Source organism: Geotrypetes seraphini, chromosome 1, assembly GCF_902459505.1.
Source record: "Geotrypetes seraphini chromosome 1, aGeoSer1.1, whole genome shotgun sequence".
Lineage (NCBI taxonomy): Eukaryota > Metazoa > Chordata > Amphibia > Gymnophiona > Dermophiidae > Geotrypetes > Geotrypetes seraphini.
The window spans coordinates 285,115,399-285,143,166 of NC_047084.1; the positions used below are offsets into that span (position 1 = coordinate 285,115,399).

At 42.9% G+C, this 27,768-nt stretch overlaps 1 protein-coding gene across 1 annotated transcript in view; it reads right to left on the bottom strand.

Moving 5' to 3' along the window:
* SLC4A11 (solute carrier family 4 member 11) overlaps positions 1 to 27,768 on the bottom strand; it is a 294,972-nt gene that overhangs the window by 149,930 nt on the left and 117,274 nt on the right. Inside the window, exon 2 of the mRNA XM_033953141.1 lies at positions 27,647 to 27,697. Within this exon, the coding sequence (XP_033809032.1) occupies positions 27,647 to 27,697 (51 nt within the window). The remainder of the gene's footprint in view (positions 1 to 27,646; positions 27,698 to 27,768) is intronic.

A 27,768-nucleotide genomic window follows, 5' to 3' on the forward strand; every position in this document is an offset into this window, starting at 1 on the left:
TCCTAAGACAGAACCCTGGGATACACAACCACTAGAGGGTTAGCAGCAGAAGAGGACCCACCAACACATACACTAGAGGTGCATTGGGAAAGGTAGGAGGCAAACTTATCAAGGCAGAGAGAAGGAGGGGCCTTAAGCAACTTAGGCCAATCAGAGCCCTTAGGGCCGTCCCTGGCGCATCCCAGGATACACCGGGAAGGGGAAGGCCCATCATTTTATAAGAGACGGGCCTGTCAGCTGGAGTGGGGTAGGGTCCCTCGACCGATCTTTCTCAATAAGGTAGGGAGGGGCGGGTCATTGAGGGCATGGGGGGAGTTGTTGGGGTGGTTGGGCGATGGTGGGAATGGGCATCCCTCCCACTGCAGGGGGGTACAGTTTATTAATGTGCGAGCGCAGTGGGAGAAAGAGGGCATCTCCCACTGCCAGGGGTGGTTGTCCAGAGGTTGTGTAAGCGCAGCAGGAGAAAGTGGGCATCTCTCCTGCTGATCTTCAATTTGGAGTTTGTTTGGTTTTTTTATTTTAATGGGGGGGGGGGGGATCTGAGCTGTCAAACCTTTCCTTCCTGTCAGTGTCCAGCTAAGGCACTGATCAGAAAGTAAGGCTATGACAGCTCAAACCTATCAGCAAATTTTGGATGCAAATGTGGCCCAATAAGGTTAGGAAATCACTCCGTGATTATAGAGAATCGCTTGGAGTGCTCATTTTAATATTAATGACCTCATTGTACTACATCTGCATGGCAGTATTGAAGACTGCTAAAAAAAAAAAAAAAAACAACCCTCAGAAAAGGCCATGGTAAGCCATTTTGATAATCTGCCGCTAAAATGCATGCATGCTAAACCGGCTGGAACCAGTTTAGTAAGCACATTAAAGGCGCATTTTAGTTGTGAGAATCTTCCCCCAATTTGTTAAGCCCACAGCCACCCATTCTTGCTTGTCACTCCAGTTCATAAAGCACACCCACTCAGATAAAAATTCTTACCTAGAAGATTGTCTATCTCACCCACACATCCAACTCTCCCCTCATCCCTGTCTTATTCCCATTCCCAACAACTAACACTATCTAATCCCCTCTGATCGCACTAATCCTTTGCCTCACCAATGAGCAACAAAGGGAGAAACCAACCAAGAGATGCTGAATATTTAATTTTCTCTCCCTGTGAAAGGTTCCGTTTCAGAAACCTTAAATTTTTTAATAATGTGTTTGCAAATTCTTAGGCCATAGTTTACTGCATTTAGATTAAAACTGAATGTGGGAAAGACACAAATATTAATTTTTATCAAATTAGATTGATCTTACACAATTACTTTCTTCAGTAAAATTTGATAACAATGAAAATGGGATTTCACTTGAATGTTAAATATGTTGGAGCTGTGTTGGGACTCCAAATTGTCTTAAAATGCAGATTAAAAATGTTATTTAGATGGCTTTTTAAAGATTGCGATTGAGAACTCTTACGAAATTATCAGAAGTGAATTTTCATACAGTTTTACAGGTTAAGGGACTCATTTTCAAAGCAGAAAGATGTCCAAAAAATGGCATAAACTTGTACTTGGGCGTTTTAATTGGTAAAACGTCCAAGTGTGAACAGAATGTTAGGAATGATTAAGAAGGGGATCACGAACAGATCAGAGAAGGTTATCTACCGGGCCATGGTGCATCCTCACCTGGAGTACTGTGTCCAACACTGGTCACCATACATGAAAAAGGACACGATACTACTTGAAAGGGTCCAGAGAAGAGCAACTAAGATGGTTAAGGGGCTGGAGAAGTTGCCGTACAGCGAAAGACTACAGAAACTGGGCCTCTTCTCCCTCGAGCAGAGGAGATTGAGAGGGGACATGATCGAAACATTCAAGGTACTGAAGGGAATAGACTTATTAGACAAGGACAGGTTGTTCACCCTCTCCAAGGTGGGGAGAACGAGAGGGCACTCTCTAAAGTTGAAAGGGGATAGATTCCGTACGAATGTAAGGAAGTTCTTCTTCACCCAGAGAGTGGTGGAAAACTGGAACTCTTCCGGAGTCTGTCGTAGGGGAAAACACCCTCCAGGGATTCAAGACAAAGTTAGACAAGTTCCTTTGAACTGGAACGTATGCAGGTAGGGCTAGTCTCAGTTAGGGCGCTGGTCTTTCACCAGAGGGCCACCGCGCGAGCAGACTGCTGGGCACAATGGACCACTGGTCTGACCCAGCAGTGGCAACTCGTATGTTCTTATGACTTTTTAGATGCCTTGCAAATCATTTCCCCCCCCCCCAGTACATCTAAATCTTAAGAGGGCATGTTAGATGTGTGTTTTGGGCGGGATTAGGACTTGAAGGGATAATGAAATCTTTTTTTAAGACATCCAGGGTGTCATTTAGGAGTTTAGAGTTAGACCTGTTCTAAAAGTGCATCAGGGCCAAAAAGGTTCCCAAACTGACCAGACGCCATTGGATACATGAAGGCATGACCCCCCCCCATACTACCCCAGTGGTCACTGACCCACTCCCATCCCCTACCTCCAAAGAAACAGTGCATACCAGCCTCTATGACAGCTGCAGATATTATGGGAAGTCTTAGTTCAGTATTAAGCAGGTGTCTGGAGTAGCCTGGTGGGCAGTGCAGTGAACCATAGAGAGGGGTTCCAGGCCCATATCCCACCCTAACCACTACATTTATGATGGAAAGTGTGGGGCCACCAAAATTCACCCAAAACCTGCAGCCATAAGGACTACTGGAGTGGTAGGCTGGTGTGCATAGTAGATTTTGGGAGAGTTTTGGAGGGGCTCACCATACACTATAAGGGTATTCTGATAAAACATGTACTCTGGCACCCTTTATGTGAAGTTCACAGCATGTCTAAGTGGTTAGTTCATTAAAATGCTGGCCCCTCCCATATCCAAGTGGACCTGCTTTGGAAGTTTTGATTTTCGAAAATGGCCAAACGTCTATACAAGCCATTTTTGGGAAAAAAAAAAAAAAGATAGATGTCCTGCAGTTTCAAACCTTTAGACCTTTTATCAATCTTACGAGTAGATCGCCATCAATCTTTCGAGCAGGTCACTAAATTATTCTTTTTTTTATTTTATGTGCTCCCACCACATGTATTTTTCCCTAAATGTTTCTTTTCTTTCTTTAAAGATTGTAGTTCATCCCTCTTGCCTTTTATACCAGTTTCAGAACGTATATAATTTGTATCCAATGTCTTGTCTTGTCCTCCCCCTTTTTTTTTTTTTTTTTTTTTTTAACAAATTGTTATACGCATTAAAATATATGATATTGCGCAGATAACAAATCTTAATAAACTTGAAACTTGTTTTCCCAACCCGATCTTTGGGCATCCTAGTCCTATCGAAAATGCCCCATGATTCTAACTGTATTAGACTACTGGTTTGTGGGTTTGTTTTTTTCTTTTACTTTACTTTTACTTTACTATTTGATCTCTCAGGCTGTTCAAAAATCAGCTGCAAAGTTTTTGAAGGGATTATCAAAATTTGATCATGTTTCTTCAGCTCTTAGAGAACTGCACTGGCTGCCTGTTTTTTGGCAAATCAGATTTAAAGTATCAACTCTGATGTTTAAGGCTTTATGTGATGATGCCCCACTTGTTTTGTCTTCTTCCTTGAAGCTTTATAAACCAATCTGTAGTGTTCAATCAGATGACAAACTGTTGCTGGATATACCACCTTTCAAGCATATAAAATTGTAAATGAATCATACAGCTATGTTACAGAATGAGGGAGCAGATATCTAGAAGGTTTTATTTTATTTGAATATTAGGTGGGAGGGTGGAGGGGGGGGAAATATAATTGTACATTAATAATAATTTTATTTTTTATATACCGACAAAGCCATGATAGTTCGAGGCAGTTTACAACAAGAGGTGCTGGTCACAATGCAAAGTCATCGAATATAAGGTTACAGAATGGAAGTAGTGAAAAACTATAATGTCTGAAAGTTTATTGTGCTTGTCTTGTAATATTTTATGTATATGAATTACTTGTTGCACAATTGTTTGAAAATTCAATAAAGATATACAAAAAATAAAAAGTGGAATTGAGAACATTAACATCTATAACTCAGTTTAGGATGTGTTTGAAATTTTTTTTATTTTTTGCCCAAGCATGTGTAGATTAATATTAGCAGCAGTCTTATTAGTATTATGAATTTTTATAATTAATGATTGTGGGGGAGGGGGGTCTTCTAAAAGTGTTTATTAATTTTTTTTATTGTCAAGTAATATGTGATTTTTGGTTTTTATGATTATGTTTGCTAATATGTACACTGCCTAGTACTGTTGGATAGAGCACCTGTGAATTTCAATTGCTGAGCTGGAAGGAGATGGCTCTTGGGGTAGTTGACATCAAACCATAGCAGCTCTAACACCCAAATGGTTCTCCCAGTGGCACAGCCATGGGTGGACTTAGGTCCACTTAAGATTCTAGAACTCTTGCTGTTACTAATGGGGATCCCCAAGCTTTACCAGCTGAAGGCCTCCTCCCCCTTGAACAGCCAGCACTCTGCAAAACAGCAGTCAGTTGCACTATCCTCAAGGCAACGTCCACACTGGCCCCTCCATACCTGCTCAGGTTTCATGCAGGTGCAAGCAGTGAGCATGTGCAGCTTGCTAGTTGTGGCAAAAACCAGGGAAGAAGGTTGCTGACTGCTGCTTGGAAAAGTTTTGGCTGTTCGAGGGCAGGAGGTCTTCAGCTGGTGGGGCTAGGGGATCCCTGGTAACTCATGTATTTAATATTTTGGGTTTGCCGGAGGAGGGTAGACATCAGAGAATGGGACAAGAGGCGAATTCCATGCCCACCCACTTTGGGCTCAGGCCTACCTGAAAATAGTCATTTGACTAGACCACTGGATTCTCTACACTGATTCTTGAGCATCTTCCTTGGATATGCTCTTGACCAGCCAATTGTCCAAACAGAGAAACACATGCTACAACTATGGTAAGACTTTGTAAATACTCTAGGAGAGGAAATGAGGCCAAATGATATTGTTAACGGTGTTTCCCTATTTGAAATCTGAAACACATTCTGTGACAAGGATATATCTGTACATGAGGGTACTCTCTAAAGTTGAAAGGGGATAGATTCCGTACAAACGCAAGGAAGTTCTTCTTCACCCAGAGAGTGTTGGAAAACTGGAACGCTCTTCCGGAGTCTGTTATAGGGGAAAACACCCTCCAGGGTTTCAAGAATAAGTTGGACAAGTTCCTGCTAAACTGGAACTTACGCAGGTGAGGCTGGATGCATTTAGAGCACTGGTCTTTGACCTGAGGGCCACAGCGTGAGTGGACTGCTGGGCAGGATGGATCACTGGTATGACCCAGCAGCGGCAATTCTTATATTCTTATTATGGGTGTAAGCATCCTTTAAGTCCAGACAGCATAGTCAATTATTTTCCCAAATCATGGAGGATGAGGGTGCCCAATGAAACCATCCTGAATTTTTCCTTGACTAAACATTTGTTCTGGGCCCTTAGGTCTAGGATGGAATGAAATTCCCTTGTGTTTCTGGGCACAAGGCTAGAATAGAATCCATTCCCTTTGTTCCCCGATGACACAAGTTCGACCACAAGGGCTTTTAGAAATGAAGAGTTCCTCTACAAGAATGGCCTGATGCTAAGAACTCTACTACTCTCAATGGACAATTTGTAAAAATTTCTCAATTAAGGGGGAACCCCCCCAGATTATTTTGAGAACCCAATGGTACGAGGTTACAAGGGGCCATCAGCCTCCCCCCTACTGGTAGGCCATCTGGTAAGGTCACTTTTTCTGTGGCTATGCTCTTGTGGAGCTCACAGATCACCCCTTGCTTTGACTGGGGAGCTGGCTGGGTCTTCCGAGTCCTCTGTTGCCAGAAGAAAGAGTGAGAGACCTGGGTTTATTGGGGAGGGTGGGCAGGAGAAGTGAACCTATGCCTCAGAGTAGTACCGTATTTTCGCGGATATAACGCGCGCGTTATACGTGATTTTACGTACCGCGCATACCCCTCGCGCGTTATATGCCTGAGCGCGGTATACAAAAGTTTTTAAACATAGTTCCCACCCCGCCCGACGACCGATTCACCCCCCCAGCAGGACCGCTCGCACCCCCACCCCGAACGACCGCTCGCACGCGCTCCCACCCGCACCCGCATCCACGATCGGAGCAAGAGGGAGCCCAAGCCCTCTTGCCCGGCCGACTCCCCGACGTCCGATACATCCCCCCCCGGCAGGACCACTCGCACCCTCACCCCGAAGGACCGCCGACTCCCCAACAATATCGGGCCAGGAGGGAGCCCAAACCCTCCTGGCCACGGCGACCCCCTAACCCCACCCCGCACTACATTACGGGCAGGAGGGATCCCAGGCCCTCCTGCCCTCGACGCAAACCCCCCTCCCTCCAACGACCGCCCCCCCCCAAGAACCTCCGCCCGTCCCCCAGCCGACCCGCGACCCCCCTGGCCGACCCCCACGACACCCCCACCCGCCTTCCCCGTACCTTTGTGTAGTTGGGCCAGAAGGGAGCCCAAACCCTCCTGGCCACGGCGACACCCTAACCCCACCCCGCACTACATTACGGGCAGGAGGGATCCCAGGCCCTCCTGCCCTCGACGCAAACCCCCCTCCCCCCCAGCCGACCCGCGACCCCCCTGGCCGACCCCCACGACCCCCCCACCCCCCTTCCCCGTACCTTTGGAAGTTGGCCGGACAGACGGGAGCCAAACCCGCCTGTCCGGCAGGCAGCCAACGAAGGAATGAGGCCGGATTGGCCCATCCGTCCTAAAGCTCCGCCTACTGGTGGGGCCTAAGGCGCGTGGGCCAATCAGAATAGGCCCTGGAGCCTTAGGTCCCACCTGGGGGCGCGGCCTGAGACACATGGTCGGGTTTGGCCCATGTGCCTCAGGCCGCGCCCCCAGGTGGGACCTAAGGCTCCAGGGCCTATTCTGATTGGCCCACGCGCCTTAGGCCCCACCAGTAGGCGGAGCTTTAGGACGGATGGGCCAATCCGGCCTCATTCCTTCGTTGGCTGCCTGCCGGACAGGCGGGTTTGGCTCCCGTCTGTCCGGCCAACTTCCAAAGGTACGGGGAAGGGGGGTGGGGGGGTCGTGGGGGTCGGCCAGGGGGGTCGCGGGTCGGCTGGGGGGGAGGGGGGTTTGCGTCGAGGGCAGGAGGGCCTGGGATCCCTCCTGCCCGTAATGTAGTGCGGGGTGGGGTTAGGGGGTCGCCGTGGCCAGGAGGGTTTGGGCTCCCTTCTGGCCCAACTACACAAAGGTACGGGGAAGGCGGGTGGGGGTGTCGTGGGGGTCGGCCAGGGGGGTCGCGGGTCGGCTGGGGGACGGGCGGAGGTTCTTGGGGGGGGGCGGTCGTTGGAGGGAGGGGGGTTTGCGTCGAGGGCAGGAGGGCCTGGGATCCCTCCTGCCCGTAATGTAGTGCGGGGTGGGGTTAGGGGGTCGCCGTGGCCAGGAGGGTTTGGGCTCCCTCCTGGCCCGATATTGTTGGGGAGTCGGCGGTCCTTCGGGGTGAGGGTGCGAGTGGTCCTGCCGGGGGGGGGGGGATGTATCGGACGTCGGGGGGGGCATCAGGCTTTCAGGATGGGGACAGACCTTCAAGGGGGGACAGGACTTCAAGGGAGGACAGTGCACGGAAGTCAGGGGGGGTGAACGGAGAGTCGGGACAGCGCACGGAAAGTCAGGGCGGGCGAAAGGAGAGTCGGGCAGCATGCGCGTTATATGCCTGAGCGCGGTATAGAAAAGTTTTTGTACATATCATCGTGATTTCTGCGCGCTATACCCCTGTGCGCGTTTTACAATGGTGCGCGTTATATCCGCGAAAATACGGTAGGTCCTTCTCTGACTATCACACAAAAATTTCAAAAAGGTTGAGATGGCAGAAGGAGTTGTCCAAGATAAGGGACTTTATGGCATCAGTACGTTTCATGATGAAGCCAGCGACTTCCTCCACTTTGTCCCCAAAAAGACTGCAAGGGATGTCTGCTGGTATTTCCTAAACTGCAGGTTGTAGGTCCAAACCATGCAGTCAGGAAAGCCTGTGTATGCCAATACCTAAAGCAGAAACTCAAGCAGCATTGGTTGCCTTAACCCTGTACTTTTGACACTCTTTCTGCTTGGCCATTAACTCATGGAGCCATGCAATCTGTTCTACAAGTAATCTGTCTGAAAATTCTGCTATACTGTCCATCAAGTTCCACAAGTGGCTGCTCATATAGAGCTGGTAGGACTGTATGCAAGATATGAGCATAGAGTCCTGAAAAACCTTCCTCCTAAAAAAGTCTACATAGGGAGCAGGTATTTAGAAGGGAGACTCAAAAGGGAAGGGGGAAAGAGCTGTAAAAGGCTGATGTGAAGAGGTGCAGCATCCAAGTGTGTGACCCCAGTGTATGGGAATGAGAATATTATAATAACAGATCCATAAGTAAAGCTAACGTTGACAAGACAGTAAGGAGAAAGAGGCTTAAGCTGCAGAACAGCTCAGAGAAGATATCACCTTGTGGGTGGATCCATGGATGGAGTAAGGAGAAGAGCTATGTTTGCAGCAAGCTCAGAGGGAGATCTGAATCAAGTAAGAGGCTGCAGAAACAAAGAATAGCATACACAAAAGTAGGGACTAGTAACAGCATGCACAGTACAAAGTACATCTGTCTTCAATTAATCTACCGAAGTTGCCAGGAGTGGCTGTTTTTACTTCAGTTGTGCTGTCGTATTTCTTTTGAATGGCTATTTCTAAGTTATGCCTATAGAACAAGGATCTAAATAGCGGTAGCACCCTCTGGTATTTATAGAACATTATGTTGATTGTGCCTGATGAAATCTGGCATACTGCCTAGAATACCTTTTATCCTTATTTGTACGTTCTTTCTTATATCAAAGGCATCTTTTCCTGTTCCAAGGAATACTTATTAAGTTGAGAGCTTTATTACACTATGCTTGTAAGACTATATGTACCCAAAAAAATTCTTTTGAATTACATTCTTTGCTTGTTTCAGTACAAGACTGCAACTGCAATTGACTTGCTTTTTGTTCTTTCTCCTCCCTGACCATCATGTTATGCTATTAGATCTGTATGACTTTATGCCACTATGATACAGCATCTATCCTGTCTTTGAATGTCTTATGCTATACCAGCTTATTAAAAGGTTCAAGAATGTCATACAATTATTGCAAAAACCATAAGAAAATAAAAGGAAACAAGAGCTAATGTTTTAATTAAACAATCTAGCTTTAGAAACACAAGAACACCTGGATTTGCCACTGTTGGAAACAGGACACTGGGTTAAGATGGACCGTTGGGTCTGACCCAGAATGGCTTTTCTTATATTCCTATGCAAGGTACTGATCTTTATTAGGACTGTGCTTCCCAAAACTGCACCGGGGGACCCCTATCCATTCAGAGTTTTAGGGTACTTTTAATGAAAATGCATGCAAATGTATCTTCACATACATCCTGGAAACCAGGACAAGTCTGGGATGACTTAAGATATCTGACACAGAGCCCCTGGAACCCAAATATCATTTAATTTAGTCATTTAGGGCCGGATTCTGTAACCAGCACCCAAGTCGGTGGGTGCCTTAAAAGCGGACACCGATCGCCTGTCAATCATTCGAGGGCACTGGTTAGAGAAGCTCGTCTATTCAGACAAGATAGGTGGCTGAAATGTAGGCTCATAAAACCTTGGCCTACATTTCAGCCACTTATTTTTGCTGCTAAACTGCAGCAGTCGAGTGCGGTAGGGGAATTCACCCCTCCCCCATCTGCTGAGCAGCAGGGACTCCCCAAAGCCACGAATCTGTAACTGGTACCCAAGTCAGATGTCTGTCAATCATTCTAGGGCACTGGTTATAGAATCGCGGCTTTGGGGAGTCCCTGCCACTCAGCTGTTTGGGGGGGTGAAATGCCCTAGTCGCGATCAGCTGAGCGGCTGCGACAGGGAACCTCCAAACCCCACCACACGTTGGCCAACAGAAGGGATGCCCAATCCCTCCTGCCGCCATCCCCGCTAACATCCCCAATAGGAAGAATGCCCAAATCCCTCTTGCCACCCCTCCCCCCCCCCCCCCCGGCAACATCCTCGGCATCCCTCCTGCCGCAGACGAGGGGGTGGGGGGTGAGGGTGGCCCTGGGAGAGAGTGGCCATCTTTCCTGCTGGCCAACTTGCGTTGGGGTTCCCTGCCACAACCGTTCAGCTTATTGTGGCAGGGGATTTCCTCCCTCCCCCATCAGCTGAGTGGCAGGGACTCCTCAAAGCCACGATTCTGTAACTGAAACCCTAGAATGATTGACAGGAATCCGACTTGGGTGACAGTTACAGAATCACTTTGGGGAGTCCCTGCTGCTCAGCTGATGGGGGGGGGGAGGAATTCCCCTGCTGTGATTGGCTGTAGCAGTCTAGCGGCAAAGATAGGCAGGAGAAATAAGGGGAATTTCCCCAAACCAAGCTGCTGATCTGAAGAAACAGTAATATAGTTAAAATATGAACAAGTCTGTGAGAGGAACAAGAATGTAAGAAAATATAAGTTAAGCAAGAACATAATAATTGCCGCTGCTGGGTCAGACCAGTGGTCCATTGTGCCCAGCATTCCACTCACACGGTGCCCTCTGGTCAAAGACTAATGCCTTAACTGAGACTAGCCCTACCTGCGTATGTTCTGGTTCAGCAGGAACTTGTCCAACTTTGTCTTGAATCCCTGGAGGGTGTTCTCCCCTATGACAGACTCCGGAAGAGCGTTCCAGTTTTCTACTACTCTCCGGGTGAAAAAGAACTTTCTTATGTTCGTACGGAATCTATCCCCTTTCAATTTTAGAGAGTGCCCTCTCGTTCTCCCTACCTTGGAGAGGGTGAACAACCTGTCCTTACCTACTAAGTCTATTCCCTTCAGTACCTTGAATGTTTTGAAGGGAAACAAACCGCCAGAACGATGGACCACCAGTCTGACCTAGCAGCGGCAATTCTTATGTTCTTAATAGTCTGACAGTAAAATCTTAGCTATGAGGCCAACCATTAAGCTTGAATCAGAAAGCATTTGCATCAGATAATTTGCTGGGCGGGGGTTCAGCATACCATCCCTTTCTACTGGAAAAGACATTGTCAAGGTAAGAACCTAATCTCTTTTTCCAGTGCAATAGGGATGGTATGCTGAACAGTAGGGATACATCTAAGCATTCCCCAAAGTCTAAGGTTGGAGAGATGAGTCTGCACATAGTACTGGGATCTGAAATCATCATCATCATCCTGTGCTGCTATGTTCACCCTGTACAATTTGGTGAAAGTATGAAAGGAAGACTAGGTAGCTGACCTACAAAACTCCTCAGGGGGAAGTCACCCTTGCTTTCGCCCAAGAGGAAGCCACTCCTCTTCGCCGATTGTCCAGCACTTCTTGTTGTAAACCGCCTCGAAACTTACATGGCTTTGGTGGTATATAAGAATAAAATTATTATTATTATTAAATACGCCTTCAATGAGATAGGCTGCTGTTTGCCACAACCAATGTATGTAGAGGAAATAGCTCTATAAATCCATCTAGAGATGCTGGCCTTGGAAGCAGATCTGCCTCAACTCGCCTGATTGGTTAACATGAAAAGATGATCTGAGAGATGAAACTCATTAGTCAACTTCAGGTAATGCAGTAGGGACTCTCCTGACGTCCAAAACCTTTAAGGTTTTGTCTTTTTTCCTGGACCATGTGTTGGTGAAATGCTGATAATATAACCTGTTGGTTGACATGAAATGCCAAAACGACCTTTGGTAGGAAGGAGAAAACCATACGCCAGGTTACTTTCACTTCCGTGAACCTGAGGAATAGCTCTCTGCATGACAGGATTTACAATTCTAAGACTCTCTTGGCAGAAGTAATTGTCACCAAGAAGACTGCTTTGATGGTCAGATCCTTGAGGGATGCCTTCTGTAAGGGCTCATACAGGGCTCTGCTGAGTCCCTCTAAAACTATATTAAAGTTCCAGGATGGAAACAGGTCTCGAACCAAGGGTTGTAGTCTCAGGTTGCCCTTCAAGAACCTATGTCCGGATGGGTCACTAACAAAGCTCTCTTCTCAGCTCCCAGAAGCATGAGAACCCTGCTATTTGAACTCTATGGGACACCACTGTCAATCCCTTGGTCAAGGCCCTCTTGGAGAATGCCAGTACAGATGAAATTGGGGCACTGCCTGACTCTAACGTTTCTCTGCTGCACCAGAGCTGAAAAGTCTCCCATGTCTTAGCATATGCTGAAACTGCGTTGCCTTTTTGGCACGAAGGAAAATAGCAATAACTACTACTTTGGACTAGTGCTCAAGAGACCCAAGCATACCGGATCTTCTAGGGCAATTGGCCCCTGTGAGAGCAAATCTGGATGTACCTGGAGTCAGAGAATTTGCTCCTTTTGTAGTAGTAAGAGGTCAGCCTACCACAGGCGCCCGAGCCAATCTGGTGCTACAAGAACTACTATTCCTGTGAGATGTGCTATTTGGAGGATCACCTGGCCTATCATGGACCAGGGGGGAAACACGTACAGTAGCCCTGTCTCTTGTCATGGTTGAACCAGCGTGTCTGCACTTCCTGGTTTGTATCTTTGACTGAAGAACCAATTCACCTTTTTGTTTTTTGCAGACATCATGAGGTTGAACATCAAGAGGACCCCATCTCCCCACAATGACCTGGACCACTTCCAAGACAACAACCATTCTCTCAGGTCTAATAATAATAATTTATTCTTGTATACCGCCATATTGGGAAAGTTCAAGGTGGTTCAAAAAAGTAGAGCTAATACATACAATGCAGATAAAAAATACAAGCAGATAAAAATACATCAGGTTAAAATAAGAAAAAAAAAACTTATTCAAGTTAAACCATGATGCATTAAGATACCAACCTATCAAATAGTTGTGTCTTTAACAGTTTTCTGAAATCAAAATAGGAAGACGACTCTAACATAATTTTTCCAAACTATACATTCAATTTAGCAGACTGAAATGAGAGTTCTCTCAAAGAACTTCTTGTAACGATAAGATTTTATAGGGGGGATATGTAAACAGGTGCACTCTGCGTGTATTCTTGTTAGAGTGATTCAAAGAAAAGTGAGGAACAAGATACCCAGGTGACATACCAAAAATTGATTTATAACAAACAAGAGAATTTAAACAAAATTCTAGATTCTATCGGTAACCAATGAAGTTTCTGATAAAGAGTGATATGCTCCCATTTTTTTTTTAAACCAAAAATGAGGCGAACAGCAGTATTCTGAATCACTCTTAATTTTTTAAGAATTTTCTTGTAAGCACCTAAATATATAATATTGCAATAATCAAGAATACTTAAAATTGAGAACTGTATCAATAAACGAAAAGAAGTTTCATCAAAATATTTCTTAATGGTGCGAAGCTTTCAAAGCACCCAAATACATTTCTTAAACAATAAATCAGTGCATTGTTCCAATGTGAGATTTGTCCACCCAGTATTTTTATGGATTGTTCTATATTGTAGTCCAAACCATTAACATGAATCATTGTTTCTTTGATCTTATTGTTGGGAGTTGCTAGAAAGAATTTAGTTTATTTCCGCATTTAGTTTCAATTTAAAAGCAGTCATCCAGAGTTCGATCTGACTTAAAATGGTCACTAACGAATTTATAAACTCAGGTGACAGACAGGTTAATGGGATAACTATAGTAATGTAGAACTTAAGCTTTAGACTTTGCAGCAGATTTCCCAGAGAGGCAAGGTAAATGTTAAACAGGGTGGGGGACAAAAGCGAACCCTGCGGAACCCCACAGGAATTTTCCCAACGATAGGACAAAGGGGTCCTTTAATCAAGCTGCGGTAGGGGTTTAATGTGCATTAAACCGCCTGCCGCGCTAGCCGCTAATACCTGTATTGAGCAGGCATTAGCTTTTTAGCCGGCCACAGGGGTTAGCGCGTGATGAAATGTCCAACACGCTAACCTCGCTAGCGCAGTTTGATAAAAAGACCCCAAAGTATTGTCCTTAAACACCTGGTACGATCATGTACCCAGGAATCCATGAAACCAATTCAAAATATTTCCCGCAACTCCAATGGATTCCAATCTAAAAGAATGGTATGGTTTATTAGATCGAAGGCGCTGCTCAGATCTAGCTGCAAAATTAAGACGCTTCTACCTTGACTAAATAGTGAGTGCAAATAATCTAACAAAGAGGCCATAATTGTTTCGGTACTAAAGCTTGACCGAAAACCAGATTGATTATCATGCAAAATGCTAAACTTGTCTAGGTATGTAACTAGTTCAGCATTAACCAATCCTTCCAGTAACTTAGTAGCCAGCGGAATACTAGCAATGGGTCTAAAGTTAGATGCAATATTAACTGATTTAGTATTTTTTTTATAATTGGTGTAATCATGATTTGACCTAGTTTTTCTGGAAACTTCCCTATAGATAGTAAAAAATTAACCTAGATCAACAATTTGGCCTTAAAATTGACCAGAGCAGCTTTCATAACATTTGGAGTACAAGTATCAAGTCTGCAATATAAATTGGCATACTTGTTATATTTATTTATTTAGATTTTTATCCTGTCCTCAAAATAGCTCAGAATGGCCTATAAGCAAACATTCACAGTGGAGTACATTTGGACAATACAAAGACTATACGGTTACAACTTACTAAAGGTTTCCCAGTCAATAGCAGTAAATTTGTTCCAACTCAAGTATACTCTGGGAACCTCAAAATTCTGAAGGATAGGGAAGCACCGATAGCTGTTAACAGGGTCAGTTAAAGTAGACCTCAATTTTTGTATTTTAGTATTGAAAAAATCCACTAAACTATCCGCAGATAGGATGGACTCTTCAGCGGAATCAGTAAATGCCTCTAAATCATAAAGGTCATTAACTAATTTAAAAAGGCTACTACTATTAGATGATACATTGCCAATCTTTTGGGCGTAGAAATTTTTTTGTTTCTCCTTTGTCAAGTCTTTATAGTTTTTCAGTTTTTGCCTCCAAGCCTCTCTATGCTCCAAGGTTCCCGACTTTAAACCATTGTCTTTCCAGTTTCCTTAGTTCCCTTTTTATCATTAGGAGATCTGTATCAAACCATCCATCTAAATTTCTAAATCTCTTTCTTCTTACTTTAATAGGGGCCATGTTATTTAAAATATGGGTACTCGTATTGATCCATGAGTCCATAAATTATTCAATCTCTGTATTTTGTTTTGAAACTATATCATAATGGGACCAAAAATTCCACAGGGTTAATCAAACCTTTGCTGGTGTGGAATTTTTTATTTCTTGTTTTATCGTCATTGGTTTTAGATTGGATTGTCTTAAGATTGCCAGTGAAATTTAAAATTACATAGTCTATGATCAGACAATAAAGAATCAGCCCAATTTGCTTGTTTCCAGTGAATTTTAGGATTAATTGATCCTTTAGAAGAAAAAGTAATAAGATCTAGATGATGACCTTTTTGATGAGTTTTTACTGTGGAAGGTTTAAAGAAACCTAATGAGGAAATGAAAGACCAAAACTCTAAGATTTCAGGATGATCTAATTGTTCAAGATGAATATTAATATCCCCACTCAATAGATGGTACGAACCTGTTATTGAATTAGTTAACAGGAATTCAAAGAAGTCCTCCTTCGCCGAATTCCATTTTTTAGGAGGGACATAAAACACAGTGGTAGTTAGGACATCTGCTAAAAATTTTGAAGCTAGTTTAAGAGACAAAATTTCTAAATTAGAAGTAGATTTGGAATTTAAAACAGTACAATTTAAATAATCTCTAAAAATAATAGCCAGATCCCCCCCCTTCCCCAAGCTCTCACTAACGATATAATTTTAAAACCTGGAGGAAGGCATTCTTGAATAATAATGTCATTATCTAACAACCATGTAAGTAGGATAAAATCAGGATTGGTTTCCTTCCAACCAGTCATTAATCAATAGAGATTTGTTTCTCAATGATCTTATATTTAAATATAAAACCACAAAGATTTTGGTAACTAAGAGGATCAGTTGGACGAAGATGGGAGTATGTCAGATTTTTTAATACTCGTCGTTTTTTAGTATAGGGCTTATTTAGTCTACTAGAGGCTGCTAAAACTGATATAGAAAATGGACCAGATTCAGTGTAGTCATACCAGACACGATACGGGGTCATTGGTAAACTTATCTTTACAGCACGAGTTGTAGTAAAGTGTACAGGATTAGGGACAATATGAGACAAAACAACTGTCCTACTTCTAAAACTGATTAAGTAAAAGAAGAGAAGTGGTATGATCAAACGATTGTTTAACAGTGCCATGGTGCAGCACTTCAATAAAAAATTAGATAGCTGGAAATAACAGTAATTTAAAATTAAATTCAATACTTATCAGTCTTGTATCACTGCTTCGCATTGGTGCCAAAACAGCAGCGTGTTGTGTCGTTGAGCTCTGAACAGAGCCGTTGTAGTATAGTCGGCAAATGAAAGGGAGCGCTCTTATAGCGATGTAGAAGATCTTTACGGTGTACAGTTCTAGTAGCAATGATTAGAATGGAGCAGGCTCTCCCACCCTAGATTGGAGGAGACAGCTTTGCAGAGAGTAGTCTTATCTTCTAAATTGTTTTAAGTTATTTTAAGACAACTATCCTCAGACCTCAGTCCTTCTCTCAGTCGCTGTCTGTTGCGATAATTCACTTGAACATTGTCTACTCCAGCCACATTCGCCACAAAGATCACCTGCAGGTATGTTTCTGCCCAACAGAACAATGCTTTCATCTCCTGCTGGAGTTGCGAGAGTGGGAAAAATGGACATGGGGTGGGGGGAGGGATAAATGATACAGTGGGAGAGAGCATGTTAAGTTGCGTCAGAGGAGAAGCTTCCGCCCACACACACGCGACTGCAGGCAGGCTCGGCTGGCTTCAACAAGTTACTTTATTAATGTGCCACGAAGGTAAGGGGGCGGGAGATAGATTCCGTAGGTAGTAAGGAGGGAGGGGACCGAGCGCTTTCTCTCCCTTAACTGCAGGGACAAGGCCATTCACCGCTCCAGGAGGCGGTGGATGGCCTTGTCCCAGTGCCCACAGTGAGCACTCCCCCCCCCAACCATTTTGGCGGGTTAGCCGCGGGTAACAGCCTCCGTGTCATTCTGTAGTTAAGACTCATGAGATTTTCTGGGAAGGAAGTGTGGAGAATATCAGAGACTTTGTATATATTTGTTTGTTACTATTCCCACATTCCTCTATGTTGTGACTGTGTATAATTTGACTACATAAATAGTTGGTTCAGAACAGGAGCACTGGAATCACCATAACAACTGAATAGAGTGACCAAACGTCTACAAGAAGTTATTTATTCAACCTCCTGGTAATACCACCCCAGCCCTTGTCCCAAGTTAATAACTACTGTTAATGTACAGGGTTTATCCACTAACTAGGTACGTCCTAGGTGACTGCCTATATGAAAAAAAAATCCCATTACAGTAAAACCTTGGTTTGCGAGCATAATTAGTTCCAGAAGCATGCTTGTAATCCAAAGTACTCGTATGTCAAAGCGAATTTCTCCATAGGAAATAATAGAAACTCAGACGATTCATTCCACAACCCAAAAAAACTAATACAAAATACTATACGTACTTGTAGTGCAAGACCTTGCTCATTTAGAACAGTCACTAACTACACTCCCGCAGAGTCAGAGAGAGAAGAACCATTGACTCAGTTGTGATGATGTGACGCGTGTTGTCACAATGTCACCCCTGTACTGGTAAAGGAAACCCTGCAGTGCCCAAGAAACAGGGATGGAGGCACGGACTGGACTGTAGGAGATGCAATACCTGTCCCCCGAGTTAGGTCCAGAGCACTGCAGTACCAGCAGAATCCTTTACCACCAGTTCTAAAACTGGTAAGTTAGCCAAAGCCTGTTCTAATCTCCCTAAAAAGCTAACAAGGAAAGAGCATGGACTACCAGTCCCAGATTGCCCCAGGGTTGGAGCCAGACAAACCAGAGCTGGAATGGGTGGCTCAATCAGCTCAGGTGCAAGGAGCTGTAATCAGCTCAGAACAACCCAGAGAGTTGATGATTTGAGCCAGGGGAGCTCAGGTGATTGGAATGCTAATAAGTCCCAAGGAACTGAAAAGGGAGTGGTCAGTAGGAACAAGGAGCTCACCAGGGGGGCTCACCCAGGGAAGCTCATCTTAGCTCCCAACTACAGACTAAATGTTCCTGAAGGAAGTCTACTCCAGCATAAGGCTGAAAAGCAGCAAGCAGTCACCTCACCAAAGGCTCAGGTACAATCCTTTAATTTTGATCCCGTTATGAGGATGTTATATAATGGAGCCTGAAGTTGGGAAAGCCTCAGAACTTTGCAATATGGAGTTTGCAGAGTATGGAGGAGGGGTGGACCTAGATGGCATGGAGGTTAGCTAAATGCTGCCATTGCTGGAACCAGAGCTTGCTGAAGATAGAAATAAGTTTTGTTGGATTTTCTCTGCTGAAATTGTTTGAGAGCTGATTAAGCCTCAGCTATAGTTTTGGTTTGGAACTGTGTTTTTCTCTCTTCTGTTTTGAAATCTCAGGCTTGGGGAAAGAGTTTTTCCTTTTCATGTTTTTCCCCCAAACACTGCTAATTGAACACTGGGCACAACAGCTGAATTACAAGCCATTTATGATTTGTTGTTTTTTTTAATTGCTCATGATTTACCTGGTCTTCATACTTTCGGATAAGGCCAGAAGCAGCAGAAAGAATGAATATGGAATTTTGTATGATATGTTTTGTGCACCATTATGAAAAGCTTATGAAACTATAATAAGTACTCAACTTTGTAAGCCAATAAAGCACATTTTCTTTTTCCACCTTAAACACCTGTGTGTTTGCTGCCTTCATTCCACTCCACCTACTCCAAGCCTCACCTTACCGCTAAGCCGAGGCCTATGTGCTTCAGGTTAGGCCCGAGCTATGGCCAAGCCCGGTCACAGTGTATACTGTACGTACTCGTATTGCAAGACTTTGCTTGTTTAGAACAGTCATTACACTCTTGCAGTGTCAGAGAGAGAAGAACCATTGGCTCAGTTGTGATGTATGTATAGTGTATGTACTAGTGTTGCTCGATTTACGATTTGAACCAATTCACCGATTCACTTCGGGTGAATTGGTTCGAATCGATTCGTTTGCACAAAAAATAAATCAAATTCACCGATTCAAGGTCGGCCCCCTTGAGACCCGCTCACATTCGGGCTTTCCCTCTGCCGCCGGAGTCCATCTAATGTAATTTCCGGTTTTGCGAAACCAAAAAGGACATTGGCATGTTCATGTGCGAGTGTGTGATCTGTGGCGGTGGCGGCAGCAGCAACTTGCAAACACATTGATTTTTTAATAGTTGTTGGCTCTTGGCTGGTTCGTTCCCAAAAGCATTTCTCTTCTCCTCCCAAATCCCCGCATCTAACTTTCAGCGTAAGTAAAGGATCTCTCTGCTGCAATGCTCTCTTCTTTTCCTGAGGCCATGGAATTGGGGGGGGAGGGGGGCTGGGGATGCTCTGGGCCTGGAGAAGCTGCAAAATCGGAAGCTGAGAATCGTCTCTGTAGGCCGAGGAGGGGAAATATGGGGTCCTTTCTTTGGGGATGCTCTGGGGAAGCTGAGAATCGGGGCGGGGGGCTGAGGAGGGTGAATATGGTAGTGCTGCCAGATTTCCTTGATATTGCCTTGCTTAAATAAAATGTTTAAACTTGAAAAGCTATGTCATTGAAAATGAATCGAATCGAAAAAGCAATTCAACAGGGTGAATCGAATCAAAATATTTTTCACTGATTCGGGCAGCACTAGTATGTACTTGTATTGCAAGACATTGCTTGTATATCAAGTTAAAATTTAATAAAATGTTTTGTTTGTCTTGCAAAACACTTGCAAACCAAGTTACCTGCAATCCAAGGTTTTACTGTACATAGTTTTAGGAAAGCACATGAAGTTTATTTCTATAATTTTCTGTGGGGTGAAAAAGTGGAGTCACTAGAAAGTAAAGGGAATCAAGTTTTTATTTGCAGGTAACATTAAATATTTCTACATCTAGCTGGCAAATCAGATAAAAGCTTGTCTGTATTTTTTAACTTCCCCTAGTGCTATATTCCACTATTGGATAGCTTCAATATATAACCTTTATTGCTTTCAGAATCCCAAGTGCATGTTATTAAATAAGTGTGCAAAATCAAGAGAATTGACCCAATGATCTTCACAAACAAATCCAACATAAAACAATGTGTATAAATTATGTTCCTGAGATGGACTTTATTAATATGAAAACTTGGCAAACTGGACTTTATTAATATTAAAACTTGGCAAACCACATAAAAACCTCTAGGACACAGTCCGCTGAAAAGCTTTAGACCCTGGACCCAACACGGTCCGTGTTTCGACAGAATGTCTTCTTCAGGGGTCCCTATGAAGTCCTATAGTAAAGATATGTGGATAAAAATGTCAGTTGGAAATAAACTGTTCCGTAGAAGCTGTGTACAGGTAAATTAATGGATGCAAAAATAGAGGAAACCAATTGGGCAGATCATGCCCCAATATGGGTGTACCTAACATGGGGATATACTAAGATAGGGATACGATATTGGAAACTAAATGATACTTTATTAAAAGACCCTAAGGTGGTTCAGAAGATAGAACAGTCTATCAGAAATTTTTTGGATAATAATAGTATTGATCATTACTCACCCATTATGATATGGGAATCTCTAAAAACTGTTCTAAGGGGAGAACTGATTTCTATAGCCTCTTATAAGAAAAAGATCCAGGAAAAGGAGGAAAATAAACTGAGAGAAAAATTGATGGGATTAGTAGTACAACATAAGAAGGGATTTGGTGGTGAACAGCTTAGGACTCAAATAAAAGAGATTCGTATTACTCTAGGAAAAATGGAAGATGAAGCCATTCAATTTAATTTAAACCGCCTTAGACTGAGAACTGAGCAGGGAAATTACTAGCACACCATATTAAGGTACAACATTTACAAGGTAATATTATGAGTATACGATATGAACATGGAGATCTCCTGACAAAAGAGAAGGATATTTATAATAGGTACATAACATTATACTTAGACCAAAAAGTTATACGCGGTTTACAAAAGTTTATAAACATTAAACATAATCGTATATTTGAATGAGTCAGCTAGTCAGGTATGTGGAGAAAAGATAGGTTTTTAGCTGTTTTCTAAAATGTCTGCAAGAAACAGCTGTGAGCAACAATGATCGAAATTCTTTTTCATGAGAAGCTGCCCGAGAAGCTAAAGAGTGATTTTGTGAAATTTTACAAGAAATTATATACATCAGAATATCAGGGACAGGAGGCTTCTCTGTCACAATATTTGTCTCAACTAGAACTAAATAAGCTTCAAGAATCAAAGACCCAAAGACTGGATGAAGATATTACAGAGGATGAGATACGAGGAGTAATACATCATATTAAATCAGGCAAATCCCCAGGAATGGACGGATTTATGAGATTGTTTTATAAAAAGTTTATATCTTAAGTAACTCCTCTTTTAGCAAGATTATTTAATAATTTAAATACTTTGAGATTAGCAGGAATAACAATTTTACCTAAATCAGGAAAAGATAATACATATTGTGCTAGTTATAGGCCTATTTCCTTGTTGGGAATAGACACAAAACTCATGGCTAGAGTCCTTGCTGACAGATTGTCATCAGACGTGCCATCACTTATTCAACCGGATCAAGCAAGTTTTATTGGTGGGAGGCAGGCAGCTGATGGATTAGGAAGGTGTTAGATTTGGTATGGAGGGCTAAAAGAGAGGGAACAGAATGGGTGGCAGTCTCGGTCGATGCTGAAAAAGCATTTGATGGAGTTGAATGGAGATTTATGGATGCAGTATTGGGATGCATGGGTTTTGGGATAAAGTATAGAGAGATTGGATATTTACATTATACAATAGCCCATTAACATGTGTTAAAATAAATGGATTTTACTCCTCTACATTTGAGCTTCAGAGAGGGACAAGGCAGGGATGCCCATTGTCCCCCCTGATTTTTGCATTAGTTATTGAACCTCTAGCACAGAAAATTAGACAATCCCAACAGATAAAAGGCCTGAGGGTGGCGGATGAAGAGCAAAAGCTGTCCCTGTTTGCAAATGAGTCGACCTTAACTGCCCTTAAGGACACCATGGGTGAATATGGTCAACTGTCAGGATTTAAAGCTAATTTATATATGACGGAAGTGATGAATATATCAGCATCTATGGAAAGGATTAAGGAGTTACAGAGATCAGTGCCCTTGAGATGGGTAAAGGGATCTATTTGCTACTTGGGAATAACTTTGGGGAGTAGATTGGACACTTTTGTTCCAGCAGAATTATATACCATTAGTAGCAGATATTCAGAAAGATCTAGAAAGGTGGAATAAGTTGTTCATCTCATGGCTAGGACGCATGGAGATGGTAAAGATGATGATTCTTCCTAGGTTTCTTTATCTATTCCAAGTATTACCGATAGAAATCCCAACATTGTATTTCCAAAAATGGAATAATATGATATTAAGATTTATATGTGGAGGAAAATGCCCAAGGTTTGGAAGATATGCAATGTTTAAGTCTAGGGCGGAAGGATGTTTGGAAAATTATTATAAAGCTGCACAGTTGAGAGCAATAGTTGTATGGCACTCATATTCACCTAAATTATGGGTAAGGGCAGAACAAGAAATGTTAGAAGGGACAGAGGGTATTAGAGAATTGAAACACCTACCATGGGTGGGAGAAAAAGATTTATAAGTAATCCTTTTAGTAAATGTTCCATGGGAATATGGAAAAGTGTTAAAAAAATAAAAAACAACACACAAAAACTTAGGAAGAGAAAAAAGTATTTCTTTTTTCTCTCCTATACTACATGCGTGAGATTTTATACCAGGTAGGGAAGGGGGAATTTTTAAGAAGTGGGAGGCAAAAGATTTAAGGTGTTTTGGTCAATTAATTGATGAAGGGGAGGTTAAAGCTTTTACAGATCTTCAAGATCAATATCAACTGGAAGCGAGAGATCTTTTTCCCTATTTACAGGCAAAAAAAAATTACATTTTGACATATAAGGGGATGGGTAAAGAAGTTTTAAAGAAATCTGAATTTGAAATGGGGTTAGGGAAACCAGTTGTAAAAGAATGTATTTCCAGGGGAACGGAAATTGAGCTCCACAAGTCCTAGTGCAGGCCAGCCAGGCAGGTATCCCAAGGGTTGCCCTTCTAGCTGCAGACTTTTCCCAGAGTGTGCATCCTCTCAGGCAAAGCTGACCCCCTGGGAACTTCTAAAGCACCCCAAAACCTCCAGATTTGGATAAAAAACCCCAAAATAAGAAAGAATGATCAGAGCAGATCAGAATAATACCTTGTCAACTTGCTTGTAAAAGAAAAAGCTGATGAAGGAGGCGGAGTTGAAGAATGTAAATTTCATCCTTCTGCAACACAACTCGTGAGCAGAGGGATATTACCTACAGTCAGGACTCCTTTACTCTTTGCACCAGAAACAGAAGTTGCATGTAAAGGAAAAGAGCAGTCATTAAAGCTGTTAGGAAAGGGGTCCTATTCCTTTCACAAGTAGGAAGAAAAAGGTAGCATAAAACTAGTCCATAAATGTACCTTGTGTGGCCTGCTCCTGCAGGCCACTGTACCTTACTGGCTTCTCAGTTAACAAGACACTTTACTTGTCCCTGGCCTGGTTCTTCAAAGTTACTAGGGAAGTTTCTATTGATTACTTAAGTATAAAATCTGAAAAGTTCCAAATGGAGCTTGGCCCACCTGACTGCTACAGCAGCATTTCAGTGGTGGAGGCACACATCATGGGGCATCATTGCTTCTTTGTGGTCCTTTTTACCTAGCTATTGCCTAGGCTTCCTAGACCATGTTCTCCTGGCTCCATCCCTCCTTGAGTAGAAGGTAGCCCTGACTGGCACTGTAAAATGAGAGAGGAAACATCCTCCCTCAGTGGTGCACAGCAGATACTGTATAGTCTAACATAAAACTAACAATTTCTCAGCCTGCAATGTGACTATCAGTTGAAGTACTTGGAGAGACCACTATAGGAAGACACAAATATCAGCAATCTCAGTAGCAGGTCCAAGTTTGTGGAACACACTGCCAGGATATCAGAAATTATGTAGGGTCAAAGGCACGGATTCTATATAGGATGCCCATCCCGGCGTCCTATACAGAATCGGGCCTACACCCGCCCAAAGAAAACCAACGTCCATGTTGCAGACACCGGTTACAGAATCAGGTTTGTTTAGACGCGGCCACTATACTTAATCGCAGCAAGGGATCTCCCTGCCGCGATTAGTATAGTGGCCGCAGGTACGGCCGCCAGTCTCCCCTCCCCAATACACCCCCGTTGATCGCGGCAAGAGGGTGCTCAAACCCTCCTTCTGGACCCCCCAAAAAAAATTTTGTTTGGGGGTGTCATTGGGGGTGGGCACCCTCCTGCCGCAATCGTCTGAGGTGGGATGGGGGCCTACCGGCAGAAAGGGTTGAGCATCTTCCTGCTGGCGAACATGGGTTTTGTCAGCAGGAGGAGTTGGGGGGAAGGTATTGGAGGGGAGACTGGCGGCCGTAGTCGTTATACTAATCGTATATATATATATATATATATATATATATATATATATATATATATATATATATATATATATATATATATATATATACATACATACATACATACATACACATACACACACCTCTTTCTGACTTCTAGTATAGATATCCAGTTCCCTTATTCTTCTGTAGGAAAGCAATTAGTATACTCGTAGCCCCGTTTCGAAATCTGCTTCAGGGGACCCGAGCTAAATTGCAGTAAGTGTTAAAAAAGTTTAGCTAATCTCCGGAACAATTTATCTCCAAGATAACGTGGTCGTATCTTTATGAGGAGTACAAAATTCTTTCAACCGACACGTGTACTCCTCATAAAGATACAACCACATTATCTTGGAGATAAATTGATCTGGAGATTAGCTAAGCTTTTTATACTTACTGCAATTTAACTCGGGTCTCCTGAAGCAGATTCCGAAACAGGGCCATGTTGGGACCCCCAGAAGATGTAAAAGATAAGTGGAGTTTTTCCTATAACCGGTGATTTCTGTCTGCATGCAAATTAATATGAATTATCTATAAAGTCATTAATTATTTATAATACTACTATAGTGACAAGAGAAGAAAGTCTATAAAAAAGTTAAAAAGAAGATAAAAAGTAAATCATACAGCATCTCAGAGAGTAATTCAACATTCAAAGATTGGACTGGACGATAAATTCATCCCGAGAGTAGAGGGTTTCCTTCTCTCTTGGAGTTTTATGTCTCTGAGTAGACCAAAGCATTCAGTTGATCACTCTCTGGGGGGCACTTTAGCTATAGAGGTTAGTTTCAGTTAAACTAATCGCGGCAGGGAGATCCCTTGCCATGATTAAGTATAGCGGCCGCATCTACTTACCATGTAGGCCAGCATTTTGCTAGCCTACATTGTAAGCATCTCCCGCTCTGCTAGGGAGACACGTAGGGCCACCTAGGTTCGCCTAAGGCTATCCCTAGCCTCAGGCGAGCTTAGGCAGGCTTGCGGGCTTCCCTAGGCTCCCGGAGGTGCTTTCAATATAGTCAGCCTGCCTAGTGAACATTTTTTTTAGAAAACGTGCCTCCTGATTGGCTGATTAAACATCTGTAGGACGCATACAACTGCCTACAATCGGGATGCACTTTGCAGAATCAGGGCCAAAATGTCTTTTAAAAAGCAATTCAAAACATTTTTATTTGTTAAGGCTTTTTGTTAGCTTACTATTGTGAAAGCTATTTTAGAGCTTTGTAAGCATATTCATATATGGAAAAAGATTTTGATGATACTGCTTTTGCTATGTTTATATGTATTTAAATATGTATATATTACTGTTATCCGCTTAGTTATTAAGCTGAAAAGAAATTTTTAAAATAAACAAATAAATTTTATTAAAAGCATAACAATAATAAAATGAGCAAATATAAGAATAGATACAATAATGAGGTAAACTTGCAGTTAGACTAATTGAATCCTAGTAACAGGAATAACAATTTGCCTACCTCCAAGTTTACCTCATTGATTAAAAGTAGAACAGTAAGGGTGATCATTTGGCATTCAGTGATCAACAGATGGTGTGGTTCAATATTAGGCTACATGTTGAGGGTTCTTTCATAAATGAAGTTCTTAAGAGTTTAAGAAAACTTAATTTTGTCAAGATGAAGGAATGCTTTAAGGCATTATTAGAAGAACGAGAACAGCTGTGCATCTTTAAATACTGCTTTCAGTAAGAGCATCGAGTCATATTTTTCAAAAATCCAACTTTTATGCCACTTTTCAAAAAAAGAGTCAATCAGCTAAATTAGGCAGCCAAAGTTTTGTCAGCTAAATCCATCAGATTTTCTAGAGAAAATTTTAATGTTGAAAATCAGTCCTGACAACCATCCAAATCTTCCTCTCAAATAAAGACTTATTGCAGTGGACGAAGGGTACCCTGACATCACCTCCCAGTGGCAAAAGCCTACTATCCCAAAAAGTTTCCTATCCAAGCTAGCAGGACAGTCTTTTTACTCACCCAGGTTAGCAACTAGTGGGTTTAAATCTGTAGGCGAGTAAGAGATTGTTTGAGAGAGGGACTTTCAGCACTGCTACTTTCTTTTCAATCTGGCAGATAGGGAGGAGTTCTATGGGGCTGTAAGAATCACAATTTCATTCTAATAAGGTAGAATAATGGGAATCATGGTGTGGAAGATAGAGGTTAGTTCCTCTTCTTAATATATTTTGCATCTTGGTGATCAAAATCAGAGATGTTCTGGCAAGAAGTTAGATTTAGCTACACAAGTTAGGTACACAAAGGCAATTTTATAACTAGGCAATTCCAATTAGATGCCTACAGGGTACAAGGAGCCTATTCTATAATGGAACTAGCCTTTAACTTGTTATGCTAGTACAGTGGTGCCTCGCATAACGGACGCCTCGTACAGCGAACGCTGCGCATAACGAACTTTTTGTCTTGCTCCCTATAACGAACTTCGTTTCACACAACGAAGTCGCCCGAGGGGCCCGGGGGGGGGGGCGGAACTACTCTTGCCGCTTTCTAATGTGAGCCGGGAACAGCAGCACCCTCCTGTCTGAATGCAGTGTTCCATCATCTCCCTCCACCTTACCTTAAAAACCGAGTTTTCCGGCTTTCTTTTTCGGCCAGCCACACACTTTCAAAGAGCAGCACATGCGCGCATGCTCTGTTGTTCAATCTTCTCCTCTGACGCAACCGGAAACCGGAAGTTGCAGGAGAGGAGAACATTGATCAACTCCAGCAGCTGCGCGTGCACAGCTTTTTGAGATCGTGCGGCTGGGTGAGGGAGAAGGCTGGCAGGCTCTGCATGTGAGGTGAGGTGGAGGGAGGGAAATGTAGGGCTGCAGAACGAATTATTTTGTTTTACAGGTATTCTTATGGGACAACAGGGCTGCAGAACGAATTATTTTGTTTTACAGGTATTCTTATGGGAAACGCGTTTCACACAACGAACGTTTCACATAACAAACTTGCTCCTGGAACGGATTAAGTTCGTTGTGTGAGGCACCACTGTATTTTAGAATGGAACCTAGCAATGCACCTTACACTATACCATTAAGTTAAAACTGATTAGAAATACGAATAAGAAAATACTTACCAGTTTCTTCAAAGAAATATCCATTTCTGGACATCGCTGCAGGTGGACTCTCTGAAAAGAAAAGTAGAAAAGGTTATTATGGCAATTTAAGCGATTCTAATGGCTGCATTTCTCTTATGCTC